This window comes from Anabrus simplex, chromosome 6 (assembly GCF_040414725.1).
Source record: "Anabrus simplex isolate iqAnaSimp1 chromosome 6, ASM4041472v1, whole genome shotgun sequence".
NCBI lineage: Eukaryota > Metazoa > Arthropoda > Insecta > Orthoptera > Tettigoniidae > Anabrus > Anabrus simplex.
In genome coordinates this window covers 226,245,916-226,267,394 of record NC_090270.1, presented here as the reverse complement: position 1 = coordinate 226,267,394, position 21,479 = coordinate 226,245,916, and the positions used below count along the sequence as shown (strand labels likewise).

Sequence of the window (21,479 nt, the reverse complement as noted above, 5' to 3'; positions counted from 1 at the left end):
AAAGCAAAAGTTGCAACTATGGCCAAATAACTTTCTATAAGTTTGTTCATGGTTACAATAGAAAAAATGAACCTCTGTTTGCATAAAGCAACCACATCATACAAATTATTAAGTATAAAATTTTCTTTCAAGAATGTACACTTGAAATCAGGTTCCATTTCATCTCTCCAGTTAACAATTGTATGGCTGCAGCAATAATTTGTTGCATTTATATTGAATTAATCTCCACTGGTTTTCAGTTTTGATATATCATCCACATAAAACTATTCTATCACATAGAATGCAGCAACTTTTTATTATCATGGGCTGATGACCTAGATATTAGGCCCCTTTGAACTACAAATATCATCATTTTTACTTTCTAATCTTGCTTGAACATTGCTATTATTTACAATTCCTTTTACTCTTCGTTTAATGTTTCAGCACTTTCTTGAAAGGAATAGATTTGAGAAATAAAGCACATAGGAGCACAAGGAACAATGCAGATATCATAATACAACAATCTTCATGAATTTCTGCATGGCCAGTTCTGACTTAAAATCCTGGAAGATAGGATCAGGATAGAGCAACAGTTAGAGAGGTTCATCAAAAAATGAATGCTACCAGATCACAGCAGAAATGAAGATACACTCAGAGTTGAAAATACAGTCTACTACTAACATTACTGTGAGTTGAAGATAACAAAGAAAAAACTGGTGTGACATCTTAATAGACTGAGCCTGTAAAGACTGTCAAAAGTAATTATGAAATATGGTTCAAAAGGGGCTAAGGGACCAGGAAAGATTTTGTGAAGAAATGATGTGAGATAATAGGTTATGAATGGTTTCCATGTCTGAAACATAAGACTGATGATGATTGTGATGATAATGAGGATGATGATGATATAATGAAGTTTATTGATTAGATATTATACATATAAACATGCCTGGAATTTTCATCCTGGTTTAAAGCACACATTACTGAGGAGTCGTCCAGATCTCCTTCAACAAATCTAATGATAAGTGTATCTGGCATGTACTGTGTTCTCTGCACTTCCACCATAAGATGAGAGTAATGATTAAAAAAGTACCTTTGGGTATTTTTAATCCACCTCTATTTCCAGGCAATTTTAAATAATTCTAAATCAGTAACAACTAATGCAGATTCTTATCTCCATCTAACTGACTGTATGGCTTAATCAGCCAAATACTGAATATGTGTGCGTTGTTCCTTTTTTAGGCAGCCAAGCCTAAAAATGAACAACAGTAGTTGGTTGTCATATTCCTGGAACTGCTTCCAATGAAAACTCTTCACAAATTAATGGCTGCCCCATGTTAACCAGTCGACACTACACTGATCTCTGTGGTCACACTTGCTGCAGCAGATTGTTTCTGGTGGCCTGAAATGAAAGAAGTATGTAATGACAAAAATTATAGAGTCTACAGGTGCACGTGCAGGTGCAGGTGATATGTTTGGAATTTTGAGATGAATACTGAAACATATCATATGTTATAAGCTTCATTGTGATCTGTATTGACAGTAATTACATGCAATAGAGTAAATTGTCCCACCTATTCAATGCATATATATAACTTCCAATATAACTAAATTTCCATGAATCTGTTATATTCTCTATATCGAAGGGCATGGAATGAAGATGGCCCTATGGGTCAAAACTAGTACCAGTGGTCCAATTTACCCTATTATATGTACCAAAACATATATCATATGTTTAATTTATTTATGTGAATAATACCATATTAAGATGAAACAACATCCATGTAAGAATTGCTCATTCAAGAATCAGTTGATAGATGTATTGACTCGCTCACATGACACAGTGTAGCTATCTGGCAATTATCTAAGTAAGCATCTTACATGCATTTAAAAAGTTGGTTTCCAACAGTGGCATATACTGAGCGCTTCCAAGGCTATTGGTGAAGCCCAAACCTCAAATGAGAAGAACGGAAATCTAAAGCACATTATAATGTAAGCATCTGACACATTGTTCCATTTACAAAAGTTGAATAGGGGCCGATGACCTTAGGTGTTAGGCCCCTTTAAACAACAAGCATCAGCATCAGCAGGATCAACAAAAATTGAAAGCCACGAGAAAAAACATTGCACGTATTTTGGAGAGCTAGGCATCGGAGACTGATCTTGCAGCCCAGGCTCTGCGTCCCTCTCCCCTTGACTCATCTTGCGTGGCTTGCTGTTGTATGTCTGACAGGTGCAGGGACCGGGGTGGGAGAGGTGTGTTAGACTTCGCTCCGTCAGATCACCACTGCTAACTAACAACCATGCATTCCTCACCGTATATACTTCCTCACCTCAAACTTCCAAACTTCTGACTTAATTATATAGATAACAGAGTGCTGGTATTTCACTCCCATTTACTTCTACATCCTTGTGGGAAGACATTGCAGGGCAGTTGTTATAGGAGTAATATAGTTTTCTTTTTATAGCAGGCTTCTCCATTGGCTGTAGCTCAAAACACTTAAAGCTTGATCTTCACTAAACCAACCATCAAATTCCCAGTACTGCCAGAGATTTAAAAGTGGCAGGAGGGCTGGTATGTGGTTAAAATGGTACATACAGCTCACCTCCATTGGGGGTGTGCCTGAAAAGAACTGCACCACCTCGGGAAGAGGACAAGAGTTTACTTAACCATCAAAAAGGGGAAACCTAAGTCTAGTGGTAGCCCACGTCTTGATCCCAGCATACGTCATGGGTTTCCAATGGTTGTAGTGGTGCCATAAGTAACTACAGCACAGTACAAAGTCATCTCCGTACAGGCCATGAAGGCCCTTGGAGGGGTGAAAGGTAAAGGCTTCCACTATCCGGAACCTCGGTACTTGATGGGGTAGAGTGGTTAGCTCTACGCCCGGCCGCCTTTCCCCAGGAATTAACCTGGTACTCATTTTTGTGTAGGCTGAGTGAACCTCAGGGCCATGTGGACCTCCGGAAGTAAAATCTAGTTTCTTAAATTTTACAACTTCCTGATGGGGATTCGAACCCACGTCCTTCTGGGCGAACCAAGCACGCCTTTACCGCCTCGGGCAGGCAACCCTACAGTACAGTACAGTACAAATCTGCTAAAATGAAATCTTTCAGGTTTAGTGTTCTCTTTTGTTCCTTGGAATCAAAACTGTGATCATGGGTCAGACACCACCACTGATCTCCTGAGGAAGCTAATAAACCAGTGAACAATAGATACAACTGCTGTAAAATTCAAAATTGTTGTTTAATATAATAATAATAATAATAATAATAATAATAATAATAATAATAATAATAATAATAATAATAATAATAATAATAATAATAATAATAATAATAATAATAATAATAATGCATGGTATCTGTATAGGCTTGGTGGTGACCTACTGAGGAAATAAATGGCAAAGACATAATAAACACCCAGGCCCCCAAGCCAGGGGAATTAACAGTATGAAGGGGTTGATTCTGAGAATTGAACTGAGGCCATCGGACCAAAGGCAAGCATTCTATCCATTTAGCCACAAAACCGGACTTTATTTGCTAAACCTTAGGCTACCATCTGCACTGATTAGGTGTTGATTATTGACAGTAGCAGGGGCCAGGGCAGTATCTTGTGAAGCAGCCTTGACAACACAGCAGGCTTCTTCGTTTGCTGTTGGCTGCAGCTCAAAATGCTTATGGCCTGACGTTTACTAAACCAACCATCAAAAAGCTCACATCTTTATTCCAGCATACGCCGCTGGTTTCCAATGGTGATAGTGGTGCTGTAAGTAACTACAATACAGTATTGTACATTATACTGAGGAAGATAAACATAACAAATGTGACACAATATGAAATCAAAATAAACAGTACTATTTACGTTCCTCTCAGCTGAGGTAGAGGAGTATGGAACAAATAAGTGACTGATCAAGACATAGGAAGATAGGAAAAGGTCACATAATAAGGTAAACAGGTCAATATAGGAAAAGGGAGCAACAGGAGAAGAATACAAAACATACACAAAAACACAACAGGACAAGGACAATCTCCACATTTTCAAATACGGCTGAATTAAAGTAGATAAACTCTCTCCTCCTCATTCTCTGTTGTAGACCATAAAGGGCTCATTTTTGCTTTCCAACTTCACCAGGAGGGCAGGCTTCAACACTTATTGAGAGGTCATCTTGACAGATCTTCAGTCTTGATGCGGGAATTTGTGGGATGAGACGAAACCCAGATAAATGTGCGATAAAGGAATAGACGAAAAGGTAAAGAAGAATACAGGGTAGTAAAGGTCTGTATACTAGTTTTTTGTCAGGAGCTGAGCAAAACATGGCAGTGGAGAGATTTTCAGACTGAGTTTACCGAAACAAGCAAGCAAGCAAGCAAGCAAGCAAACAAACAAACAAACATAGTGTCCACCAACTTACAACAGATCTGTTACTACTACTACTACTACTACTACTACTACTACTACTACTACTACTACTACTACTACTACTACGACTACTACTACTACTACTACTACTACTACTACTGACATGTGTGTTTTCTTTTGGTGCCTTGAGCTTAAGTAGTTTGCAAGTTAGAGGAGGCGGCACTGGGCAGTCCCAGTCTCAATCAATGTGAGTCATGTAGCTTTTCCACTAAATTTCGATTAGCTCATAGAGGGAAAGGAGGCTTACGACTCAGCATCTGAGACTGGAAAGGTTCACGTCTCATATTTCTGCTTTCTTGAAGAGAGTAGAAACTGGACAATATGGGATGGAGCGGGCAGGCAGCGCGGTAGGCCAGCTGCAATATGGTGGACAAACATAGAGAAAGAAATCAGGATCACCAACTGAACCCCTGGTTTCCTCATCTAGGCAGGCCCTTAAAGCTTAATTCTCAAGCTGCATACAAACACTATTTTTAAAATAACTCCAGTACTAATTTACCTTTTAAAAGAAAATTTTAAATCATTAATAAATACTTGGTACTTCATACATTGAACATAACCTCATACCTGTCATTAGTTTTTCTTTGTGTGGCACCTAGTTATTGAAACAGAAAATTTTACAGAAGGCCACACCACAACTTGCACCCATAACACTTGCTTCTTTCCTAAAACCATATTTTGTGCAAACTCTGCATTTTCTCACTGCACTACTCTTCTTCTTGTTACTGGAAAAAACATGAACTATTTAGTGGATTTTCTGCCCACCCTGTAGACAGTTTGCTGGGCAAGGGTAATGGACACCATAGAACTATCATCTGTCCCACTGTTCTGCTCTTCCTTCTCACTGCTTTGTTGCTTTGTTCTGTTATTTTCTCTACACAGTCTAGTACCTACAAACGGGGATTTCTTGTACCTGTTATTTGTTGTACTTTTCTTGAATAGAATGAAGCTAATTATTGTAGACCAATGAGGTAATCCACCTAATCAATACAATATAAAATTAGTACCTACTCCAATTTATTTTAATCTTGGTGCTAGTTTTGGCCTATTAATATTAGCCCATTAACAGCCATAAGATCTTAAAACATTTACAAAACTAATTGGCTATACACATAACAAAAATAGATAGCATAATACTTGAAAACTGTTCTGATCGAATATTCAATATATGTATAGCCAATTCGTTTTTAAAATGTTTTAAGATCTTATGGCTCATGATGGCCTAATACAATAGGCCAAAACTAGTACCAAGATTAAATTAAATTGAAGTACTAATTTTATATTGTATTATTAAGTGGATTACCTCATTTGTCTACAGTAATTATATTATCATTAATACAGAACATGAAAATTATAAACTTGGATAGAATAAACCGATCGTGTATTGCCATTTGCACCAAAAGAAAAAAAAAGAGAAAAAACACACTAAATTCTTGGTCTACTTGACTGTTTTCCATAAATATGGATATTAGTGGAGCATCTGATCTGCTCAGTCCACACCCTTCATGTGTTAATTAGTTTCTCCAATAATCTCTGGTCTGCTTACATTTTTTCCCTTTCCTATTTGTCTTATCATTCTGAACAACTTTTGCTGTGTGAAGAGTGGAAACCAGCTTCACATCTTGTTTGCCTTTCCACACTTCTTATATGAGTAATTGCCTTTCCTGAAGAAAATATGTTCCCACTTATTTTTTATAGCATTCTTTACTTTTTAGTGTTCCTCTGTCTGTTCTGAAACTACCATACACAAACGTATTTCTGTGAAGTAATAGTTTGCAGAGTTATGCACTATTGTAAAAATTGTCCTGGTAGAGATCTAAAAGCTTCCACAAAAGGTTGATAACTAAATCTTTTATAGGCCTTGATCTTCTGCAATAAATTTTGAAGTTCTAAATGTACCCATTTTTAGATCCACACACAATGTAAGGCTTCATTCAGTACTGATCAGGTTTATCTTTTTTGTTATTTGTTTTGTCACAAAAACACAGACAGGTCTTATGGTGATGATGCAATCGGAAACAGCTATGAGTGGGAAGGAAGTGACCATGGCCTTAATTAAGGAATGAAAATGGGACACCATGGAAAACCATCTTCAGCGCTGCCAAAAGCATGGTTAAAACTCGCTATCTCCTGAATGCAAGCTGATAGCTATGGACCTAAACCATGTAGCCAACTCGCTCTATCTCAGGTTCATTAGGTGTGTACACTCTCAAAGATAAGGTGCTCTTTCCATGCAATCATCCTCTCATCCATCCTAATTTCTTTCTCAGGCATGTAAACATTCCTAAACTTATCAACCAGTGAATCTGTAATTGATCTGACTTTGTACAATCAATCTTGGCAGTCAACTGGTTGTGCTTCATTAACCCCAAAATGAAAAAGAAAAATTGTATCTGTTGGAAATATTGCAAAGGCATTTTTGTCTGAACTATGGGGTGTGAAGAAAGGGTCTAGTGAACCAATGTTCTTCAATATCAGGGCATTCATCCACTCTTGTCATAAATACTGTCCACATTTCATTTAATGTGACATGTCTATATTTTCTATATTTATGATCTTGCAAGTCAGAAGATAACTGGGGCCGATGACCTTCGATGTTAGGCCCCATAAAACAACAAGCATCATCATCATCAGAAGATAACTCATGCACACTATGGAACTGCTTTGCATGGGGATTTGTTTCAGTTGCTACTGAATTGACAAAATCATCATCCAGGAAAATTTTTAGGAAATAAAATGGGTCAGTTTTACCAGTTATGTCAGTACTAATCCTGGTTTTACCTGCAAAAAGAACTGCAGTTGGCAAAATGTCACTATCTGTCAATGCAGCTGATATATAAGATAATGTGAATGTAGTTGCACTGTTTTTCACTTTTAGTATAGCTATCACTCACAGGAATCACTTTCTGTCACTGCATTACCACTCTCAAACTCATTTAATTCTGGAATCATCATTTCATCTCCACTTTTTGACATCCACACTTTCGAGCTGATCAGCCAGAATGGGTTGACAAGTGTTATATGAAGCCTAGGTCACAAAGAACTGAAGTAAAATATTTGACTAGTGTTTCCCTTATTCGAGACTTACAACAGACTCACAGTCAAGGACAGAATGTTGTAGCCTCACACAGAAAAGAAATTGTGAACATATGTTTCACCAATGATATTTTAAGCTGCAAGGAAGGAGAGAGGGCACCAAAGTGCTGAAACACACCAGTGCCATGGAACAGCTGGTCTGGTGGTGGGTGTGTTTACATGCCTGCACCAGGCAGAGAGTTAACAGCAGTGACAACATGGACATGAGCAACTTGCCACCGCAGTAGGAGGAGACTCGACCCCAAATGATTTGGGAAGACGAAGAAGGTAACACACAACTAAACAGTTGACTTACCTCTGATAAGATCATCCAGTTCTTCCTCTGCATAGTAGACAACAAAGCCTTTAGGCTGGAGACCGCTGAATATTGATACAACACTCCGTTTAAGGTTGTAAAAGAACAAGGGCTGTTTTCTTGAGGAGAAGTCTTGAGTGAGACATTCTATGACCTGGAAAATAAAAAGGATGATGTAATCAATTAATTAATTAATAAAAATAAATAAATAAATAAATAAATAAATAAATAAATAAATAAATAAATAAATAAATAAATAAATAAATAAATAAATAAATAAATAAATAAATAAATCCACAAATTATCAAGTCAGAATATTGATAAACAATATTATACAGTGGATGCCATTTATTGTAATCATGGATAATGTTATCAACCGTGTTATTTAATCACTTTTATGAAGTCCCGTATGGACAAAAACTGAAACATTGAAAATCTTCCGTTTATTGTGATCATGAATTCGGTATATGCTATGAAATTTGTTTTCAAGGATTTCATTCTCAAATATGCGAGTAGAGTGCATACAAAGAAAATGCTCCCAATCTTTAAAAATCCGTTTCTACACTGCACCTGTCTTCATAGCCACTTTCACGTCTCATCTTTTGTAGCAGGTGTACAATAGAAAACTGGCCAGTGCAGGTGGTGAACCCTCCTGCATACACTTTTCCTCTTTTGTTTCTTCCCTTACGGTAGTTTAGCCAAGGACCACTCACTTGAGTCTTACTAAAGCTTTCGCACTGTGAAGTTCTTAGCGTTGTAGTGCAGTGATGGCTAGTTTGAAATTCAAACATAAAGACTTAATCATTAAAGAGAAACTTTCAATTATAGAACGTTATGACAAATTGCCTACAATGAGTCAACACAATGCTGCTGGGGAGTTAACGAATTTTGCAACCTCTTCTGTGCATGCTATTGAAAAATCGAGACAATATTCTTAAAGCAGCAAAATAAAACCACAACTTCAACTGTAAGCAAAATTGTGATGAAAAAGATCGTCAAGTTGAATCAGCTCTAAAACTTTGATTCTCAAATGTTTGTGAGAAAGATGCTTGTGTTGACGGTCCTCTGATGTGGCAAAAGGCTGAAGAACTAGCAAAAAAATTGAGAAAAATAATTTTGTAACAACGGAAGGATGGTTTCACCGTTGGAAGAAACAAGAAAATATAGTGTACAAACGAACGTATGGTGAGCAGAAGGAGGCTGATTCTGTCACTGCTGAGAGGTGGATAGAATAGGAGTGGCCTAAAATTGCTTCTGAATGGAGCCAGACAATTACTATTTGGTTTGATAGAAGTTAGTTTGGGTTTAGGAAATTTTATTTCAATGAGGCTCAACTTGTAGGATTCCAGCAAGATATAGCAGATATTTTGGATTCAGGCAGTGATCTGGACTTCATCACTATTGACGTATCCAAGGCTTTTGATAGGGTAGATCAAGGGAGACTGCTGATGAAAGGGTTATTGGGCAAGACAAAAGAGTGACTGAATGAGTGGCTAAATTTTTGAAAAACAGATCTCAGAGAAATAGAGTAGGTGTAGCGTCATCTGATAATGTAATGATAAACAGGGCGGTTCAGCAAGGCAGTGTTATTAGACCTTTATGTTTTCTTATATAGTGTATATCAATGATATGAGTAAGGAAAAAGAATCAGAGATATGGCTTTTGCAGATGATGATGTACTGTGTAGAATAATAAATAAGAAACAGGATTGTGAGCGACTGCAAAAAAGACCTCACCAAGGTTATGAGATGGACAGCAGGCAATTATATGATGATAAACTGGATGAAATGTCAGGTTGTTTCACCAGGAGAGAAGGTCCTTTTAGTTTTAATTACTCTGTTGATGGAGTGAAAGTACTCAAGGATATCAATGTTAGTACCAAAGGATTAATATAAGGAAAGATCTTCAAATCAGTAATCACATCAACTGGATTGTAAATAAAGGTTACAGATCTCTTCATATGGATACAAGGGTATTTAGGGGTTGTAGTAAGGATGTAAAGGAGAGGGCATATAAGTCACTGGTAAGACCCCTATTACATTACAGTATGGGTCCAATGTATGGGACTCTCATCAGGATTACTTGATGTGAGAACTGGAAAATATCCAAAGGAAAGCACATGATTTGTTCTGGGTGATTTTTGTCAAAAGAGTAGTGTTATGAAAATGTTACAAACGTTGGGCTGGGAAGACTTGGGAGTAAGCAGATGAGCAGCTCAACTATGCGGAACGTTCTGAGCTGTCAGCGAAGAGATTACATAGAATGACATTAGTGTACAAATAAGTTTGTGGAGCTTTTAAAAGGAGGAAAGGTCTTAATATGAAGATAAAGTTGGAATTCAAGAGAACAAATTGGGGAAAATATTGATTTAGTGGAAGAGGAATGGAAATAATTTACCAAGGAAGATGTTCAATAAATTTCCAACTTCTACGAAATATTTTAAGAAAATTGTAGATAAACAACTGAGGGAATCTGCCTCATCCATGACAGCCCAAAATGCAGATCAGTGGTGACTGAACTCAGCCTAGTATTGTTGAATGTTTGATACATATGTATAAACATTTCACACTCAGTAACTGACTATTAATTATTACTATTTGAAAGTATTTTTGTTGGTAAAAGGAGTGCTCTCTTGGTTCAAACAGGAAGGAATATAATTATGTCTTGCAAATAACTTTCATAAGATGAACTAAGAACCTCATTGAGTGATCAAATTAACATAGACAAAATAAGTGATACAACAAAAGATGTTGTTTCTCTTAGTTACAACAGTGACACTTCAAATGTCGATCCCATGCAGTGTTGAGTCGGAACTGAAAAGTTCATCTGCTGACGATTAGACAGGAGTGCAGTGGTCACTAAAAGTGGCAGGAAATATACTATAATTGTTCTAAGACAAATCTGAAGGTCTGTACAAAATGTTGTGAAATGTTCTGAAATCTTGATGACAGAAGGTTGCCAAGTAATTCAAGAAGTGTGTAAGTCCAGAAATAACAGATAAAAAAGTACAACATACCAATCAAAACTGTCACTTCTTAACCAGGAATCTATAATGATGTAATAGTGATAGTTAACAGCCTTAGTATTCACTTGCATATGATAAAATAGTCCCCCATTAGACCTGTACCTTGGTAATGGTAGGGCCACTGCTTTCATTAAATTCTTTCCTGTTTGCTTCTCACAATAACATTTCAATTATAGAATTTTTAATGTTCCAGTTTTCATCAGACAAGAGTGTTAAGAGTTTCTTTCTGATACAGTGAACTTCTTCTCTTTAAGTGCCATACCTTTGCTGCTGTGTAGTCTGCTCCATAGATGTGGGAACAGTCAATGACAACAGGAATGGCCTGTTTGATGCCATGTTTTGTCACAAGATTACGCACATAGTCAACTGATGGGAAGATAAGGCTACGGTCAGGTGTCAGCACAAGATAGTCTACTCCTTCAGGTGTCTGAAAAAATAAAAATATAAAGTGAATTACTGCAGAAAATTTATTTTCTATTAACCATGATAAGAAATCACACATATCTATGCTAAGTCATGGAATGGATTTCTAACTTATTTACACATATAATTTGAAAAGCCATTTTCTGGCAATGGGATTTGTGAGAAAATGGCTCATCATCATTAGTGTTCTGCCATACGGCAGGTCTTCACATGGCAGCTCTCCACGCAATCCTGTCTCTTGCCACCCTCTTTGTTTCCTCATACTTGTATTCTATCCTGATACTTTCTAGCATCTGATATCTTCTCCGTCCTCTTTGTCTTTTTCCATTTACCGTTCCTTCTATAGCATCTATAAGCAAGCAATCTCTCCTCATCCAATGACCAATCCAATTGTGCTTTCTCTTCTTGATTACTGAACAGATTTTAATGAGAAATCCCTCATTTTATACTGTACAATGTGAAGGTACTTAGAAAAATAGTCTTTTTACAGGATTGCCAATTTTTAAAATATAATTTTCTTATTTTCTTCAAATAGTTCCAAGGCATTCCATTAGGTACCACATGGCAGTTGGTATCACTGATGGGAGAATCACCAGTTTCAAGCGGTGGCACATAAGTGTACTGTTAAAATGGTAGCATGAAGTTACTGTAAGCTGGAGCTTGAAGTTTTGTTGTTACCAACTTAATGGAGTTATCTTTAGTATACAAAGCTCAATATACTACTGTATAACAATGAAGGCTGAGAGTGAAGTCAGTAATGTGTGCAGGGCCAGCAGCAAGAAAAACAATACTGCTGGTGAATTACTCAGGTTCACGATAAGGAAACTGATTAATAATGGAGCAGGCACCCACAAGGATCTGGAAGTGCAAAAAACGAACCTGGAGAGAGTAAGTCAGTCGCGAGTCACTGCATGCAGTTATGAGTCGGTCACAAGTCTGTTACAAGTTATTTCAGCACAGAGTGAGTATGTCAGATGGCTATGTGGCATTCAGTATGACTTGGTAGTAGTGAAGTGAACTGTTCTGAAACAATGCTCTGTAGTGGAGGCTGTATTGGAGAACAGGAGTTTGATGTGCCACCAGGCTGGATCAAGTGGAAAACTCAAATGCAGGTAAACTCATAAATAACTGTAAATGGTAGCATTAAGTTACTGCAAGCTGGATCTTGAAGTTTTGTTGTTACCAACTTATTGGAGTTATCCTTACTGTAGTATACAAAACTCACCTCTGTGAATAGTTAGAAACCTGATAACTTGTTTTGTCACCAGTAATGTTGAACTGTCTAATGCCAAATCTCTTCTTCCATCAATCCTCCCATCCATCACTCATGGTAAGACCTTCTTCACCATCCTTAAACTTTATTTTGAAATTCTATAGCCTTAGTTTGCACCAAACCACCTAACAGTTTTCCCAAGTACAAGTGTGAAAACCACAAAAATAAAGCCTCAGTCGTCTGCTCATATTTACCTTTCTTCTCATTTTCTGCACTAAACCACTGGCCCTGCTCACACTTTGACACAACCATTTTCCATTGTACTTTTGTTTACATCTCCAACAGTCTCTTCCCCAACTCCATAACCAGCAGCAATAAAATGGCTGGATAAAGGTGAGTCTATTTATATTATATTATTATATTTATATTAAATTTTGTTTCCAGAAAAAACGTCACACCTTTCCTGTTTGCCACTCATACTGCACTAATTGCCTAGAATAGGTCAAGGCACCGCAAAAATCAGATACACTGACAACGTAACAGGGACTTGGGTCCAATCCGCAGTAAACAAATAAATTAAGCGTGATGTTAGATGAGTGACGAGACATGTGACTGGGGTTCCATGAATTGTGAGGTGGGATGAGGTACAGGTGGTGTGAATTTTTAGAACAATGCTCGACCTAGCATCAGCAAGGGCTGGCGCATTACTACTCAACTTAGCAGCAGCCACTCCTCGACCTAATTATTGGCCAGCACCCATGCATCGCCATGGTGCCATTCAACTTCCCTGACACACGCTACCTAGCACTGCACTGATACAAAAAATATATGCATGTTTTTTCACCAACAACTCCCTGAGTTAACCTGGAGTCTTGGTTTACCAGGACTCGGTTAATCACAAGTCTACTGTAACTACAAGTATATTCATTGTACTCCTGATTATAAGTGTTTGATAAGTTGTGGCTACATTTATTGCGGACAAAATACTGCAGCAAAGAATGGAAAGCATTGCAGCTGTGTGGTCTAGTCAGCAAGACAGTGCCTAGTGGGAGCAGCCTTCACGTCTTTATGTCATGGCCCTATCAATTTATCACTTCTTCTGGTCAAGTTTCGCAAAGTCATTCTATTCCTCCAATCAACTTGATTATACCTATCTCACCTCTAACATAGTCCATCTCCATAGCTAAATACTTAGCGTGCTGTTGTTTGGTCACAGGGGTCCTGGATTCGATTCCCGGCAGGGTCAGGAATTTTAACGATCAATGGTTAATTTCGCGGGCACGGGGGCTGGGTGTGTGTGTCACCTTCATACCATTTCATTCTCATCACCATGCGCAGGTCGCCTACGGGAGTCAAATCAAAAGGCCTGCACTTAGCGAGCTGAACATGTCTTCTAACACTCCCGGCACAACAAGCCATACGCCATTTCATTTTTACCTTTAACATACCTCTGTAACACTATATTTAAATGTTTTCTATTCTTTTATATAATTCCTCAATAATAATAATAATAATAATAATTGTTGTTGTTTGAGTCATCAGTCCATAGACTGGTTTGATGCAGCTCTCCACGCCACCCTATCCTGTGCTAACCTTTTCATTTCTACGTAACTATTGCATCCTACATCTGTTCTAATCTGTTTGTCATATTCATACCTTGGTCTACCCCTACCGTTCTTGCCACCTACACTTCCTTCAAAAACCAACTGAACAAGTCCTGGGTGTCTTAAGATGTGTCCTATCATTCTATCTCTTCTTCTCGTCAAATTTAGCCAAATCGATCTCCTCTCACCAATTCGATTCAGTATCTCTTCATTCGTGATTCGATCTATCCATCTCACCTTCAGCATTCTTCTGTAACACCACATTTCAAAAGCTTCTATTCTCTTTCTTTCTGAGCTAGTTATCGTCCATGTTTCACTTCCATACAATGCCACGCTCCATACAAAAGTCTTCAAAAACATCTTTCTAATTCCGATATCAATGTTTGAAGTGAGCAAATTTCTTTTCTTAAGAAAGCTCCTCCTTGCTTGTGCTAGTCTGCATTTTATGTCCTCCTTACTTCTGCCATCGTTGGTTATTTTACTACCCAAGTAACAATGTTCATCTACTTCCTTTAAGACTTCGTTTCCTAATCTAATATTTCCTACATCACCTGCCTTCGTTCGACTGCACTCCATTACTTTTGTTTTGGACTTCTTTATTTTCATCTTGTACTCCTTACCTAAGACTTCATCCATACCATTCAGCAACTTCTCGAGATCTTCTGCAGTCTCAGATAAAATAACAATATCATCGGCAAATCTCAAGGTTTTGATTTCCTCTCCTTGGACTGTGATTCCCTTTCCAAATTTCTCTTTGATTTCCTTTACTGCCTGTTCTATGTAAACATTGAAAAGGAGAGGGGACAAACTGCAGCCTTGCCTCACTCCTTTCTGGATTGCTGCTTCTTTTTCAAAGCCCTCGATTCTTATCACTGCAGACTGATTTTTATACAGGTTGTAGATAATTCTCCGTTCTCGGTATCTGATCCCTATCATCTTCAGAATCATAAATAGCCTGGTCCAATCAACATTATCGAATGCCTTTTCTAGATCTACGAATGCCATGTACGTGGGCTTGTCCTTCTTGATTCGATCCTCTAAGATCAGACGTAAAGTCAGGATTGCTTCACGTGTTCCTACATTTCTTCTGAAGCCAAATTGATCTTCCCCCAACTCAGCTTCAACTTGTTTTTCCATTCTTCTGTAAATAATACGTGTTAAAATTTTGCAGGCATGAGATACTAAACTAATAGTGCGGTAGTTTTCACACCTGTCAGCACCGGCTTTCTTGGGAATAGGTATAACAACATTCTGCCTAAAATCGGATGGGACTTCTCCTGTCTCGTACATCTTGCACACTAAATGAAATAACCTTACCATGCTGGTTTCTTCTAAGGCAGTCAGTAATTCAGAGGGAATGTCATCAATTCCAGGTGCCTTGTTCCTATTTAGGTCTCTCACAGCTCTGTCAAACTCTGACCTCAAAATTGGGTCTCCCATTTCATCAGCATCAACAGCCTCTTCATGTTCCAGAACGAAATTATCTACATCGTTACCTTGATACAACTGTTGGATATGCTCCTGCCATCTTTCTGCTTTGTCTTCTTTCCCTAGAAGTGGCTTTCCATCTGAGCTCTTAATATTCATGCACCTAGATTTCCTTTCTCCAAAGGTTTCCTTGATTTTCCTGTATGCAGCATCTACATTTCCCAGGACCATACAGCCTTCGACATCCTTACACTTCTCCTTCAGCCATTCTTCCTTAGCTACCTTGCACTTTCTATCCACTTGATTCTTTAATCGCCTGTATTCTTTTCTGCCCTCTTCATTTCTAGCATTCTTGTATTTTCGTCGTTCATCAATCAGGTCTAGTATCTCCTGAGTTATCCACTGATTCTTAGTTGATCTTTTCTTCCTTCCTAACATTTCTTCAGCAGCCCTACTGACTTCATTTTTCATGACTCTCCACTCTTCCTCTACTGTGTTTCCTTCAGCCTTTTCATTTAGTCCTTGTGCAACATGTTCCTTGAAACAATCCATCACACTCTTTTCTTTCAACTTGTCTAGATCCCATCTTTTTGCATTCCTTCCTTTCTTCAATTTCTTCAACTTCAGATGGCATTTCATAACCAACAAGTTGTGGTCAGAATCCACGTCTGCTCCTGGGAAAGTTTTGCAATCAAACACCTGGTTTCTGAATCTCTGTCTAATCATAATGAAGTCTATTTGATACCTTCCAGTGTCTCCAGGTCTCGTCCACGTATACAGCCGTCGTTTGTGATGTTTGAACCAAGTATTGGCGAGGACTAAATTATGGTCAGTGCAGAATTCAACCAGCCGACTTCCTCTTTCGTTCCTTTGTCCCAATCCAAATTCTCCTACTGTGCTACCTTCTCTTCCTTGGCCTACCACTGCGTTCCAGTCTCCCATCACAATTAGATTCTCGTCACCTTTGACATATTGTATTAAATCTTCTATCTCCTCATATATTCTTTCAATTTCTTCATCATCCGCTGAACTAGTAGGCATATAGACCTGCACTATTGTGGTGGGCATTGGTTTGGTGTCTATCTTGGCGACAATAATTCTTTCACTATGCTGGTCGTAGTAGCTTATCCGCTGCCCTATTTTCTTATTCATTATTAAACCAACTCCTGCATTACCCCTGTTTGATTTTGTGTTGATAATTCGGTAGTCGCCTGACCAAAAATCCTGTTCTTCCTGCCAACGTACTTCACTTATACCAACTACATCTAACTTTAGCCTATCCATCTCCCTTTTCAGATTCTCTAACCTACCACAACGATTCAAACTTCTAACATTCCACGCTCCGACTCGCAGAATGTCAGTATCCATCTTCCTGATGATCGCCCCCTCTCGTGTAGTCCCCACCCGGAGATCCGAATGGGGGACTAGTTTACCTCCGGAATATTTTACCCGGGAGGAAGCCATCATCAGTACATCATTCATACAGAGAGAGCTGCATGTCCTCGGGAGGTGGTTACGGCTGTAGTTTCCCGTTGCTTTCAGCCGTGTAGCAGTATCAACACAGCTAAGCCATGTTGAATATTATTACAAGGCCGTATCAGTCAATCATCTAGACTGCCGCCCTTGCAACTACCGAAAGGCTGCTACCCCCCTTTCGATGAACCATTCGTTAGTCTGGTCTCTCAACAGATACCCATCCGATATGGTTGCACCTGCGGCTCGGCTATCTGCATCATTGGGACACGCAAGCCTCCCCACCGCGGCAAGGTCACATGGTTCGCAGAGGAGGAATAATAATAATAATAATAATAATAATAATAATAATAATAATAATAATAATAATAATAATAATAATAATAATAATAACAATAACAATAATAATAATAATAATAATAATCCCTCAAATGTAAAGTATATCAATAGACCTAGCACGTAATGAAAATCATTTTCTCCATATTGAAAGAATCTTAATATAATATAAGAAATTTATTTTAACTTCAACCTATTCAATACAGTACAAGATGTTAACATATTAGTAAAGTTAAACATCGTTAAAATAGTTGAGACATGTTTCGCCCCTTCTGTGGGGCATCATCAGTCATATCAATACCTCAAAATTCTACCAGACGTCTGGTTGGAAATGATAAAAATATGTTGCATGAGTGAATACATTAAAAAACATTTACAAGATCTTATCATTAACAAAATGTCGAATTGATTAAAAAAACGTTACACTAGTGAACACGTTGGTGAATTTTCACTTAAAACAAGGCCATCATATGGACAGTATTGACAATAATGGTGGTTTAAAGTCTTATTTGATGCTAAGTTTGAAGACGGTTTAAAATTTATATACAAATATTGTGAATGAATGCAGAATACATATAATTACAATTATTGCTGTACACGTATTTTACATTGTAAAATGTTCTGGAAAAGCATTCCAAATTTGTATTAATTTCCATGAATTTTTTTTTTTTTTTTTTACCTCAATATTATGTTCCTGATGAAGTTTAATTAGAGTTAGCTTCAAGATATGAAATTTTGTATGTGATATTATGACCAGTTCATGTAAAAATGTTGCATTACGTCGTAATTCAACTTGGATGTCTATGTTGACTAATTATATTTTAGACTCAAACAAATTAGTTTGCCGAAGTATCCATGGGCTAATCACCTCCGTTGGACACTCTCTATGAAGTGCATGTAAACAACAGTTGATATTTGATTCAAAATGAACCTATGTTGAAACAAGTTAAAATAATCGCTTGAATGAAGGCGGTTGAAATGTCGTTCAGTCTTCCAAAATGACTAGTGTTTTTAAGTTTTTCCATGTGTTTCTGTTGTTGGAATATGGGATGTCAGTTTATTGGTTGAATGGGTGACAGTCGAAACGTTGTGCGATGTAATTAATGTTGAGCTGTCTTACGTATGTGAAAATCTGAAAGGAAGGATAAGTCCTTAATTAGTTGAGTGAAATGACGGGAAAAGAGAAAGAATGAATGTGTTAAAGACATAAACATTAATTAACTAATTATGTAATATTGAGGTAAAAAACTTCATGGAAATTAAAACAAATTTGGAATGCTTTACCACAACATTTTACAATGTAAAATACGTGTACAGCAATTGTTATTATATGTATTCTGTATTCATTCACAATATTTGTATATAAATTTTAAACTGTCTTCAAACTTAGCATCAAATAAGACTTTAAACCACCATTATTGTCAATACTCTCTATATGATGGCCTTGTTTTAAGTGAAAATTCACCAACGTGTTCACTAGAGTAACTTTTTTAAATCAATTTGATATTTTGTTAATGATAAGATCTTGTAAATATGTTTTAATGTATTCACTCATGCAACATATTTTTATCATTTCCAACCAGACGTCTGGTAGAATTTTGAGGTATTGATATGACTGATGATGCCCCACAGAAGGGGCGAAACATGTCTCAACTATTTTAACGATGTTTAACTTTACTAATATGTTAACATCTTGTACTGTATTGAAGAGGTTGAAGTTAAAATAAATTTCTTATATATTAAGATTCTTTCAATACGGAGAAAATGATTTTCATTACTTATAATGATAAGGCCAACCAGGCTAATAAAAATAAAAATAGGTGTCAAAACCTCAAAATCAAAATCAGTAAAATTTCAAAAGATATTCTATTCTTAAAGGAATGTTTAAGACTAGGTTTAGTACCCAATTTTTTAAAATCAACCCAAAGGAAAAACATTCCAAAACACAAATCTAAAGACATCCAAAACAAAGTCAACACCATCTGGCTCAGAAATGAAATAAAACTAATGTATAGAAAAAAATCCCTATTAAACCTGCAACTTTACCGGGAACATTTGACCACTGCTCAATCATTATCACCTCTTGAATGGAATTCATACCAAAGACATATTGCACACAAATTACAGAACATGCTGGACAAAAAGCAAAAAACCTTAAACCACAAGTTAACATGTCTAATGGAAGAGAAAGTTAAATCCTTAAACCAAAACAGAAACAGAGAAACTCCCACCTCCTCATGGAGCAACACCCAACCACGATCAACTTATCTAACACCACATTTTCAGACAATGAAATACATTTGTTTGACCAAGGCCTAAAATATAATTGGCCTAGTCCACATAAAACTGAGGACATAATTACCACAATAGCGGAAGCCGAATCAAACATAAACAAACAAATTCCCTTTGACAAACAGAACGACGTGAGATATGAGATAAAAAAGAATTTACCCACTCTTGTAAAATAAGTTTCTAACCTCACTAAAGCAAACCCATGAATTAAGAAAAAAGGTGGACACCAATAATGTTATAATAACGAAAGCTGACAAAGGCAATACCGTAGTCGTAATGAATAAACATGACTACATCCAAAAAATGGAGGATTTCTTTTCCGACAATTCTTACTCAATATTCTCTAAAGATCCTACCTTAAAAACTCAACATAATCTAAAAACACTCCTAAAAAACTCACCTTTCTTATTTAACAAACACGAATATCAAAAACTCGTCAACATGAATCCCAAATTACCCACCGTCAGATCATTGCCAAAAATACATAAAAAGGACGTTCCCATTCGACCCATCGTAAATAGCTGAAATAGTCTGACATACAAAACTTCACAATTCCTCCAGAAATTTCTTAAGAAACATTTCACATTCCACAACAAACACCCTATAAAAAACTCAATAGAACTATGCGAAACCTTAAATAAATTTAATTTACAACCTAACCACATAATGTGTTCTTTCGACATTACCAACATGTACTCGAACATTTTCGCTAAGAAAACTATAGAAATCATACAAAATAATCTTTCCAAACACAGCACTTTAAGTCTATTAGAAATAGAAGAATGCTTAAAATTGCTAAATTTCATTCTTCATAATAATTATTTCACTTTTAACAACAAGATATACAAACAAGAAGGTCTAGCCATGGGAGATCCCATCTCGGGAATACTCGCCGAAATTTACATGGATAATCTCGAAAATAGTTAAATAACAAATAGCGTTAATGGATTGTGTCTTTGGCTCTGCTATGTCGATGACACATTAGCAATAATAGATAAAAGTTGCAACAATAGTGAAGACATACTAACCTACTTAAATAGCCTAGACAACTAAATCAAGTTCACCAAAGAGGACGAGGACAATAATTTAACCAATTTTCTCGACATTACAATTACTAGGACCTTAAATAATTTTGATTTCCAAATTTACAGAAAACCTTCGTTCACTCCCACAACCATAAAACAAAATTCTCTTCACCCACAGTCACACAAACAAGCCTCATTTTACAGTTTAGTGTACAGAGTGCTAAAAATTCCCATGCTAGTTTCAATGAATACACTCCCTCAATCATACATAAAATAATCAATAAAGTGAAATTGAAATTGACCACGAACCTCTCCCCAATGGGAATAAACAAATCAAAGTACGCAACCTTTACCTATACTAATCCCATCATACATCAAATCGCTACCCCTTTAAGGAAACATGATATTAAGATAGCTTTTAAGACCCAAAATTCAAATCAAAAGTTATTCTTCAACCACAACAAGATAAACTTGGACAACAATAAATTTTCGGGTTCTGGCATTTACAGACTGAAATGCACTGAGTGCAATAGTTCGTACATCGGTCAAACCGGAAGAAGCTTCACAACTAGATATGCAGAAGATTTTAATGCCCAGAAACATAACAAACACTCAGCAATGAGCATCCATATGAAGGACACAGGATACAGTTTCACCACAATCAAACAAGATCTCCAAATAATAAAAAGACTAGATAAAGGCAGACTTATGACTGAGCTCAAAAATTTGTACATTTTCTTGGACCAAAAATACAACAGTAATAAAAAGTTAAATGATCCAATAGACAACCGAAGCTCTCTTTATGAACAATTAATAATTTTGTTTAATAAGTTAAATCTGAAAGACAAAAGACTTGTTGATGTCCTCAAA

The 21,479-nt window shown here is 37.0% G+C and overlaps 1 protein-coding gene across 1 annotated transcript in view; it reads right to left on the bottom strand.

Annotated features, from left to right (window-relative positions):
- Nucleotides 1-276: 276 nt before the first annotated feature.
- The window catches only part of Esp (Epidermal stripes and patches), a 189,142-nt gene continuing 167,939 nt past the window's right edge, over nt 277-21,479 (bottom strand). The window contains exons 12-14 of the mRNA XM_067150254.2: nt 11,078-11,242; nt 7,791-7,944; nt 277-1,378 (exon numbers count right to left, since the gene is read on the bottom strand). Of these exons, the coding sequence (XP_067006355.2) occupies nt 1,314-1,378; nt 7,791-7,944; nt 11,078-11,242 (384 nt within the window). The 3' untranslated portion in view covers nt 277-1,313. The remainder of the gene's footprint in view (nt 1,379-7,790; nt 7,945-11,077; nt 11,243-21,479) is intronic.